Source organism: Amblyomma americanum, chromosome 8, assembly GCF_052857255.1.
Source record: "Amblyomma americanum isolate KBUSLIRL-KWMA chromosome 8, ASM5285725v1, whole genome shotgun sequence".
Classification (NCBI taxonomy): domain Eukaryota; kingdom Metazoa; phylum Arthropoda; class Arachnida; order Ixodida; family Ixodidae; genus Amblyomma; species Amblyomma americanum.
The window spans coordinates 64,339,246-64,350,419 of NC_135504.1; the positions used below are offsets into that span (position 1 = coordinate 64,339,246).

Genomic DNA, 11,174 nt, shown 5'->3' on the forward strand with positions numbered 1-11,174 from the left:
TACACCACAATGGCGCCCTTACAGGCGTCGTTCGCGGCAGCGGATTTCAAGGCAATGGGAGACTCCTAGCGCGCACTCTGCATCCCTCAGCGCCTTCGACGACTGTGGCTTGTTGTTGGTGGCAGCGTGGCCGTCCACTGCGGTCATAGGCGGGAGATCTTCGGAGGCCCACCAGACTCTTGCTGCGAGTGCCCATGGATTAACCTGCTCTACCTACATTGCCGTCCTGTCGCAGCGGCATAGTTTGTGTTGTGTTCGCGTCGCTGACTCCCAACCCGCCCCCACAGAATTATTTGTGCCTTGATCACCTTGATCTCGCCTCCCACGCCGTACTGTGTCGCACGCGTGGTCTGTTGTACCATGGGTGCGGCGCGCCATGGGCTCCTACCTCAAGACGTCCTCACTTTCCATCCGGCTCCAAGCAGTCTTATCCCCACACTTAGTCACAAGGAAATAAAACGGTTGTGAAACGAGGATGTAACGCGTATCGTTTTTCGTGGTCGTCTTCTGTTTCCCAAGGGAAAAGAAACAGACAACCACACATCGCATACACTGCAACACCTCACCTTTTCGCATTTTTGTCATCGATCGAACGAGCCGAACAACACAGACTTCAACAAGTTGTCTTCGTCGATTTAGTACTATGCGTTCCTTGCAAGTTCGCTCGGCAGGCACGTAGCCTTCACTGCCTTCGTTCGAATTTTTCTGCGCACTTAGATCAACCGCACAGTAGCTTGATTTCGGACGAAGCGTAAAAAAAACAGTAACACGGCGTGGAACCGGCTGCTTTCGTGCAAAGCGGCTTGACGTTTTACCGCCATCAGTGCATCCCCGCTGCAGCAAAAGTTACCCACCAGCAAATTTAATAGCACAACTTCGAACACTTTTTTTTTGCTTAATATTTTCCAACTTTAAACACAATATTTTGGCAAAATAAAATATTATTTTTATGGATGTGTATTTCTGAAGTCTTTTTACAATAATTAGCAAACAGCCCCTCAGCGTGAAAAAAATGTTCTCGGGGCACCGTCTTGCTGTAATTGGCTGATTCCTCGTTGCGTCAAGCGGTGACGTCTCGTTTCGTCATTTTGACGTCACTGTCAATAACTTTTGACAGAATTTGTGCCAGTTACGTAATACTGCCCCTGAACCGTGCCGTAAGGGAAGGGATAAAGGAGGGAGTGAAAGAAGAAAGGAAGAGGTGCCGTAGTGGAGGGCTTCGGAATAATTTCGACCACATCGGGATCTTTAACGTGCACTCACATCGCACAGCACACTTTGCGTTTCGCCTCCATCGAAACGCGGCCGCCGCGGTTTGGAGTGGATTCCAAGAGAAGGCAAGCGTGGCAGGGGCCGGCAGAAGGGTAGGTTGGCGGATGAGAATAAGAAGTTCGGAGGCATAGGGTGGGAGCTGCCGGCAAAGGACAGGGTTTATTGGAGAGGCCTTTGCCCTACAGTGGGTGTAGTCAGGCTGGTGATGATGACGATGCTATTGAAGGACGAAGTGCGCTGCATAGGAGAGATGAAGACGACAGAGAGGAAGGGAGAAGTCTGGCCCAAGCAGGGGACGAGGTGGTGCCGGCGGTCCCCGAGGGCTGCGGGGAGGGAGGCGGCGACATGTCAAACACGGCGACCGCGGCCGAGGTGACCGCCTCCGGCAGCTTGACCCAGCAGCTGAACCCGGACCAGCAGGCGCCAGCTGAGAAGCCGCTCAAGATCACCAAGAAGGGCTCCAAGCAAAAGATTCGAAGGTGAGCGGCCAACGTACGCGGGCGCGGCATATGGAAGCTCTCGTTACTTGCCCTGTTACACTGCTTTCATGTCACCGATTACTTTGTGTAAAGCTGCACCTTAGAGATCTATCCTACAGGTCCATTGGGCATGTTGGTACGACAATATGTTTTACTGAATGCAACACAACAAAAGAAAATTCTGCCTGCTATCCTTTATTTCCGCTGCCCCAGCTCAGGTGCTTTAGTATCGATGGCAGATGCCGGGGCTAGCAAAAATCTTTTCCTTCCTTTTTACTATTATTTTAATAAAAAACCACTACCACCACCAGGGTGATGGTGGTGGTGTTCGTGAAAACATTTATTAGGAAAGGACAGGAGGTATGATTGGATCAGCCCGTAGGGGACCGATCCTTACAAGCACTAGGTGGAGGTCCCTATAGTTTGGGACCACAGTGGTGGTGGCCGCCGCCCGGGCGCGCCCGACTAAGGCTTGTTGGGCCTGTGAGTCATGGTGGCCGAGCAGGGTCGCCTCCTAGTCCTCCAGGGTTGAGTTCGGGATGGATCGGAAACCCGCCGCGGTGGCTCAATGGTTAGTGCGCTCGGATACTAAGCCGGAGTACCAGGGTTCGAACCCGACCCCACCAGTCGCGTTTCGATGGAGGCGAAACACAAAAAAGCCCCGTGTGTTGTGTGATGTCAGTGCACGGTAAAGATCCCCAGGTGGTCGAAATTATTCCGGAGCCCTCCACTACGGCACCTCCTTCTTCCTTTCTTCTTTAACTCCCTCCTTTATCCCTTCCCTTACGGCGCGGTTCAGGTGTCCAACGATATATGAGACAGATACTGCGCCATTTCCTTTCCCCAAAAAAAACAATTATTATTCCGGAGCCCGCCACTACGGCACCTCTTTCTTCCTTTCTTCTCACTCCCATCTTCACTATTATGGCGTGTTTCGGGTGTCCACCGAGGTGTGAGACAAATATTACGCCATTTGCTTTCCTCATAATAATAACAGTTGGTTATGGGGGAAAAGAAATGGCGCAGTATCTGTCTCACATATCGTTGGACACCTGAACCGCGCCGTAAGGGAAGGGATAAAGGAGAGAGTGAAAGAAGAAACGAAGAAAGAGGTGCCGTAGTGGAGAGCTCCGGAATAATTTCGACCACCTGGGGATCTTTAAGGTACACTGACATAGCACAGCACACGGGCGCCTTAGCGTTTTTCCTCCATAATAATAATAATAATAATTGGTTTTGGGGGAAAGGAAATGGCGCAGTATCTGTCTCATATCGTTGGACACCTGAACCGCACCGTAAGGAAAAAGATAAAGGAGGGCGTGAAAGAAGAAAGGAAGAAGAGGTGCCGTAGTGGAGGGCTCCGGAATAATTTCGACCACCTGGGGATCTTTAACGTGCACTGACATCGCACAGCACACGGGCGCCTTAGCGTTTTTCCTCCATAAAAACGCAGCCGCCGCGGTCGGGTTCGAACCCGGGAACTCCGGATCAGTAGTCGAGCGCCCTAACCACTGAGCCACCGCGGCGGAGCTATTTTTCCTCCATAAAAAATGTTTTTTTCCTCCATAAAAACCAATTTTCAGATGCCTTGCTAAGGAGTTGGGGTGCACTAAGAGCAATAGCCTACCCAGACGCTGCTCCCTCCCGCAGCAGGATTTATGTGCATACCACGTGCAGCAGCCCTCACCCGCTTCACTCGCCTTCGCCACCCGACACCGCAGCTCCCGCGTGGTCGACACTCTCCATTTAATACGTTAGGCAGGGTTCGACCCCGATTATATGCGGAGGTCGAGCGATAGCATTTTGGCAATGGCCCGGACCAAATTTTGAGGTCGCCATCGTGTCGGGCACTCTCAATTATGCTTACATATCGATTTTGTCCAAATCGGCCCAGGTCAAATTTCAGGGGTGGGAAAGGCCAAATTTTCGGAAATGATCCGGGACAAATTTGGAGGTCGTCATCGTGTCGGCGACGCTCAATCATGGTTGGACATAGATTTTGGTCCGACTCGACCAAGATCAAATTTCGGCGGTGGGTCAGGGCAAGTTTTTGAAAATGATCCGGGACAAATTTGGAGGTCGTAATCGTGTCGGCCACGCTCAGTTATGGTTGGACATCACTTTTGGTCCAACTCGGTCAAGGTCAGTCTATTGCTATGCTGTGCTTCTCAAGGCTAAAAAAAGGACAAATCAGGCACGGAACGATGAGCGACTTTTGTGCTGTATAGAGCTACCGCCATTTCGGTTTTGTGAGTCATGTTGGTGCTGTGTACGTGAAATCCTGCATGTTTCGCCCCAATCTCGAACTTGTAATCTCTCCCACGGAACGCAGGACCGTGTCCTGGACAACCGACACCGTGGACAACGAGCACCTCAACCGCAAGAGCTCTAAGTGCTGCTGCATCTACGTGAAGCCAACCAAGTTCGGCGACGACGAGCCAGACGACGAAGAGGGAGACTGCGAAAACTGCCGCGGCCACTTCCCCAGGGGTGGGAAGCACCGCGCTGGACATCCCTGCGGACCTGCTCCGGAGCCAGAGATGGCCGCGCCACCTGTCGTGCCGTCCGCCACAACGGCGCCGGTACCACCAGGGGCACCGCCGCCGCCTTCTATGTAGAAATTACCTGCGACGGCTCGATCCGCTGTTCGTAATGTCCTTTTCTGGCACTGTCTTCGTGGACTGCAGCTAGTATACAATGATGCTGAATCGCCTTGCCTATCTGGAGACAACAAAATCTGCCTTCATGGGTGTTTTTGCACAGTGATCGCTCGTGGTGTACGTTTTGTACGTGGTAGACAGGTAAAGAAGGCAGCGGACGAAAGCTCCTTTACAGTGCTCTTCTGCGAGGTCATTGCTCAGGCGTACATGCTTCACTGACGGAAGACATACTCTACCGTGTTGGTGGGCTTCTGTTTCTGGTCCTTCCTGACGTCTTCCGAAACATGCATGCGCCGAAACACCTGCTCTCTTAATCCTTGAACGGGACGGGACGGGCTGTCTGCGCCTATCAGTGAAAATCGAGCCACGCCCCCAGGAGCAAAGATCGCCCTTCGCAAAGACTGCACTGGGACCACGTGAGTGGCAACAGCGGCGTCTAGTCACTTCGTTGGCGGACACCCGAACTTTCCTTATAGTGCGTTCGCCGGGTGAATCCCTCGCGATTCAGGTATGTGGTCTTGAGAGCGAAGTGAACTGCGACGTTTATACCATGCACGCTTACGAATGTTCTTGCCCACTAAGACATCCTCGTCTCCTTGTGGGTGGCTGCCATTTTATATAATGATGAGCAAGATGCGAGGCTTTTCTTTTTTTGCTTGTGCATTTGGGACCCGTTTCTGCATAAGATGGCAATAAGGTGCAGCATCCGGGAATAAAGTTGTCCTCTTTATTTTTCTCTTCGCTCCCTCCTACCTTTAATATCTGCGGGCATCGGAGCCTCTGGGCAGTGCTAGAGGCGCCGCAGTCTGCCCGTTGCATTGCGGTCTGTGCTTGGGCGAGTTAGTATGAAGCTTCACGCGCGACGGCATTAACAGCGAACCCTTGAGCCTCAACCACTTGCATTCCCTCTGGGGCTACGTGCACCTTGATTATAGCGTTCGATATTTGGTCTAACATTGCTGGTGTTTCCTGCGTTAGTTGCTGCCAGACGGGCATTTGGGTCAGTGTTTATTATGTAGAGTGAACCACCCCGGCAGCAGTACTGAAAAGTCGCATGTCACCGCAATGGCTCGACGGAGTTGACGGCAAAGACTAGTAACAATAATAATATTTGGTTTTTGGAGAAAGGAAATGGCGCCGTAACCGTTGGACACCTGAGCCGCACTGTAAGGGAAGGGATAAAGGAGCGAGTGAAAGAAGAAAGGAAGAGAGAGGTGCCGGAGTGCAGGGCTCCGGAATAATTTCGACCACCTGGGGATCTTTAACATGCGCTGACATCGCACAGCACACGGGCGCCTTAGCGTTTTGCCTTCATAAAAACGCAGCCGCCGCGGTCGGGTTCGAACGCGGGAACTCCAGATCAGTAGCCGAGCGCCCTAACCACTGAGCCAACGCGGCGAGTACGGCAAAGACTGCAAATAAGATTTCTGCGGCCTGGGAAGGGCTTGTGGGAAAACGAAAAGAAAAACATATATGAACACAGCGCTTATGCCGGAGGCATGCCGGATGATGTTGAATGGTGAAAACTTTGTAAGAAAGTGGTTTCATAAAGTCAAAACCTCGTTATATGCCGTTTAAGGATTTAACAGTTGAGTAGGCGCTACGTGCTGGAGGCTACGGCTCCCAGACCTATGTGCTTCGCTCGCGAGCGCGTAAGTACAGCGCACATCGCCATATGCTTCACTCCTACACACAAAAAATGGCTGGCGGTATAGCACTGAAGTCCAGCGGCGTTGCTAAACACGAAATGTTGTGCAAAAACGCCAATTTTGCAAGGGGACACCCCCGCCGTGTAGTACCTCAAAGCGCGATTTTGATGTCCATTGACTCAGGGATACAGTTATGCTCCTTTCCTGAATATCAACGGAGTCTAAACCTTGAGAAAAAGTAAGGCGCATATTTGCCTCACTCTAGGTGGACGCCACCTTTACTCATACCGAGATTGAGGCGCCCACTGAGCCAGCCAGACACACACACAAGGCACACAGCTGAAAATCGGGGTGCGCGCTTAGAGGCACTTTGGCACTAAAATAGTAGTAGTGTTAAGCTTACCGGCTTAGCGCATTATTCAGAGAAAGCTGCTCGGAATTAGCGGCGTTTGCATGCATACAACCAGGGCTCTGTCACTGGTACAAGCATTTTTTGGCATTTTACGCAGGCGACGAGCCAACCTGCATGACACGCAGATAGCCACTCAGCTTTGCACGCACGTTAAGCAACATGGCGCGCTTTACCTCTCTTTTCGAGCTTGTGTAGATACTTGGCTTAGGCCTGTTTGTTTCGAGCACGTTTAGGCACTTAACCCTTACAAAAATTCCTTTAGGTAGTCTATAGACTGTTCATAGACTTATGTCTATAATAATAATAATAATAATAATAATAATAATAATAATAATAATAATAATAATAATAATAATAATAATGGTTTTTGGGGAAAGGAAATGGCGCAGTATCTGTCTCATATATCGTTGGACACATGAACCGCGCCGTAATAATTCCGGAGCCCTCCACTACGGCAACTCTTTCTGCGTTTCTTCTTTCACTCCCTCCTTTATTCCTTCCCTTACGGTGCGGTTCAGGTGTCCAACGATATATGAGACAGATACTGCGCCATTTCCTTTCCCTAAAAACCAATTATTATTATTATTATTATTATTATTATCTCCTCTTTTTTCATTTTCACTCCCTCCTTTATCCCTTCCTTTACGGCGCGGTTCAGGTGTCCAACGATATATGAGACAGATACTGCACCGTTTCGTTCCCCAAAAACCAATTATTATTATCCCAAGGACCAAAGTAAAACTACTTTGTCAACGAGTTAAACTCAGATGAGACCGGCCTATGCACGTCTCCACCGCTTTGTCCAGGGAGCCGACTGGTAGCAGCGGTGGCTCAGTGGTTAGAGCGCTCGGCTACTGATCCGGAGTTCCCGGGTACGAACCCGACCGCTGCGGCAGCGTTTCGATGGAGGCGAAACGCAAAGGCGCCCGTGTGCTGTGCGATGTCAGTGCACGTTGAAGATCCCCAGGCGGTCGAAATTATTTCGGAGCCCTCCACTACGGCACCTCTTTCTTCTCTCAGTTCCTCCTTTTTAAGGCACGTTCAGGTGTCTGTCTGTTGTTGCCAGGAAGAAAGAAAAGGAAGGTGCACAGGCCTGCTCACTGGCTCAAGCCGAGCCACAATCGCTACCACGTGCAGATAGTAGGAGAGTTGAAAGATGGGATAGAAAGACAGGATAGAAAATACGCGCGGTATAAACACCCAGGCCGATCCCGGAGGCACTGCAATACCGGGCCAACCGGTAACGGAAGTGAAGCAACCTTCAAACTCTCCGCCACATTTCCAAAAATAAGTCCAATTGGGACCCGCATCAAATATTCTTCGGGGTCCGGACATTCGCGTCGTTCAGGTGTCAGCGGAGATGTGAGACAGATACTGCGCCATTTCCTTCCCCAAAACCAATTTTCAATATTCCAATTGGTTCCATAATAATAATAATAATTGGTTTCTTTGGGGGGAAAGGAAATGGCTAAGTGTCTGTCTCATATATCGTTGGACACTTGAACCGCCCCGTAAGGGAAGGGATGAAGGAGGGAGTGAAAGAAGAAAGAGAAATAGGTGCCGTAGTGGAGGGCTCCGGAATAATTTCGACTACCTGGGGGTCTTTAACGTGCACTGACGTCGCACAGCACACGGGCGCCTTGGTGTTTTGCCTCCATAAAAACGCATCCGCCGCGGTCGGGTTCGAACCCGGGAACTCCGGATCAGTAGTCGAGCGCCCTAACCACTGAGCCACCGCGGCGGGTGGTTCCATTCGGGAGATCCGCTTCCAATTGGCTTCCTGGACTCCAATTGGAAGCTCTAGTGGTTCCAAATGGTTCCGATTGGGCGATCCAGTTGGTAGTGCCAAAACCAATTGGAACCTCAGGAACCATGCAGTTGGGTGCTAGACTTGGAACGGCAGAACCACTGTATACCCAACCGGAACTAGAAAAGCCAAACGGGCAACCCAATTGGACTCATGAGCTCACCTGTTTGGTCCAATTGGAACCAATTGGAATGTCCAGTTGGACCAATTATTATTATTAATTATACTACGGGTGTTTCATGCACCTGGGAAGACGAAATTCTTACTTTCATTCACACACTAATAAGTAAGGCTAATACGCACAGCGCTGTGTGGTGTCTCCCCTCTTGTCCGTGTTCGTCTTCGCGCTGTGTGAAAAAAAGCATGAGATACCAACTCGCCCAGAAACTGATTTTACGAAATTATTAGCGTCGTAGAGCCGAGTGCGATTCATTATTTTGCATTTCAGAATGATAATGCACAGAACGAGCGATAGCCCAGTACAATTTGCTTATCACAACGAAACTCGCCTAACTGCTATAACTAAGAAGTTCATTAGAGGATTTCGTCAATTACCCTGACTCGTTTCTAGATAGCAAACGGACGGTGTAAGAAATTGCCTTTCGTCTTCTACTTCGGAAGCTCACGGGAAGAAAAAAAAAAGGTTTCTTTGGATATGCTACATCGCCACTTTGAACGAGGTGTCATACATTTAAAAGTGCGAACAAAAAAAGTCTTGGAACTGTTAGAAGAATGATTCAAAGGAAGGATACCTGCAATTAAAGGCGTTCACAAAAAGGAGGATTTCAAGATGCTGATCTTGTCATTTTTATTCCTTAACAAATCTTTACTCGCGGTGAAACAGGCATTACAATTAATGTGTACTTGTTAGAACGCTTAAAATGGACAAAATTGACGTCTTAAATGCTGTGCGATGTCAGTGCACGTTAAATGTCCCCAGGTGGTCGCAATTATTCCGGAGCCCTCCACTACGGCACCTCTCTCTTCGTCCCGCATAGCCTGAGTCATTTTGGGAAGTTAAGCCCCCATAAACCAAACCAAATCAAACCTTTCTGTTCGTTTATTCTTTCACTCACGCCTTTATTCCTTCCCTTACGGCGCGGTTCAGGTGTCCAACGATATATGAGACAGATACTGCGCCATTTCCTTTCCCCTAAAACCAATTATAATTATAAAATATTCTATGCTGCCCTAGCCCTTCAGAGGCAACTCACAATCGAGACAACTGACAACTTATGTGAAGTGTGTTAGACGTACACTGGTACAGTGCTTAAACGGAAATCCCATCTTACCATCATTATTATTGTAATTTATTCTTTGTTCTTTCTTATGTGAAAAAAAAAACGGTCTTCATAGCTCTTTTCTTTTCGGCTTTCAGACGCTGCATAGTTATGAAGCAGCACCCTGTCCTGAGAGAGAGAAAACTTTTATTTCTTTCCAAGAGGTTCGCGGGGATGAAGACTTCCTGGTCGTCTTGCTTGGGTGCTGGCGACTTGAGTCTTCAAGCAAGAGTGGGCCCTCAGTCCAGGGCTCCACTGAGTTGTGCCGCTTCAGTTGCGTGCTTTACCAAGGCCCTCTGGACCTCAAGCTCGCTGCTGAAGAGACAGCTCTCCCATTGCTCCGCACTCGGTGTTTGTTGATTGTGGAATGCTATGTTTCTCTTGCATTCCCAGGTGATGTGATAGAGTGTGGGCGTACTGCCGCACCAGGGGCAGTCTGGTCTGAATTGCGTTGGTGATATCTTGTTGTATGTGTGTAGGTTAGGGAAGGTGTTCGTCTGTAGCCTACGCCATCCTACAGCCTCTTCCCTATTTAGTGCTTTGTGTGGTGATGGATATCTCTTTCTGATTCCCCTATATAGTTGTAGGGTCTCTGTGTAGCCCCCCTCGCATATGAGTAGCCGTGACTCCGAGACGATCGATAAGCCTGCTCGGTAAGTGAGCCCTCGAGCTAGACTGTCCGCCCTTTCGTTTCCTGCTACGCCTGCGTGGGCTGGCACCCAGATTATATGTTGTATGGGTATTCTTTCAGCTGAGGCTGCCGCCTCGCTGATTATTCTGAGGGCAGTGCCGCTGATATTGCCCTTCGTATAGTTTCTGCATGTTTCTTTCGAGTCCGTTAGGATATTTAGGGAGCGACCTTTTCTGTAGCCTTCGGCTATCGCTAGCGCGACGGCAATTTCTTCGGCCTCTGCTATCCCTGACACCCCTACTGAAGCGCAGGTGATAGTTTCCCCTGTACCGTTGACCACCGCTACCGCGGCTGTGCGTTTCTCTGCTCTTGCGTACATAGAAGCGTCGGTGTATAGTGTGCTTTCGGATTGGCCTAGCCTTCTGTTTATCTGTTCGGCCCTGGCTCTCCGCCTTTCTTCGTGTAGGTTGGGATCCATATTTTTAGGTAAGGGTCCCACGTTGAAAGTTCTTCTGAGGTCGTCTGGAACTTCTGTGTATCTGTCAGCCAGACCACTTGCGTTCCGACCTAGCCTTTTTAGGAGCGCCCTTCCTGTGGGGGAGCCCCTGAGCCTCGTCAATTGCGCACCCATTTGAGCCTCTACTAGCTCGTCAAAGGTGTTGCTGACTCCGAGCTGGAGTAATTTTTCATTTGACGTGTTCCTGGGTAGGTGCAGAGCGATCTTGTAGGCCTTCCTTAGTATACAGTCGGCTTGCTCTCTTTCCGCTTTTGTTGTTGCGTGGTAGGGCAGCGAGTATGTGACCCTGCTGACGATTAGGCTGTTTACGAGTCGTAGGGTGTCGTCTTCCTTCATTCCGTATCTTCTTTGGGATACTCGGCTGATCATTCTTCCTACTTGTTCCGTGGCTTTCCTGAGCAGGGTGATGGTGTGGCTGCATTTGCGGCTACTCTGTAGCCACATGCCCAGAATGCGGATTATGTTTT

At 49.9% G+C, this 11,174-nt stretch overlaps 1 protein-coding gene across 1 annotated transcript; it reads left to right on the forward strand.

Moving 5' to 3' along the window:
* The first annotated feature begins 1,527 nt into the window (after positions 1 to 1,527).
* On the forward strand, positions 1,528 to 5,117 carry LOC144100386 (E3 ubiquitin-protein ligase PPP1R11-like). Its single transcript, XM_077633352.1, has 2 exons — positions 1,528 to 1,751; positions 4,084 to 5,117. Exons 1-2 carry the CDS (start codon positions 1,618 to 1,620, stop codon positions 4,367 to 4,369), a joined length of 420 nt encoding a protein of 139 aa, XP_077489478.1. The 5' UTR covers positions 1,528 to 1,617; the 3' UTR covers positions 4,370 to 5,117.
* Positions 5,118 to 11,174: the final 6,057 nt, after the last annotated feature.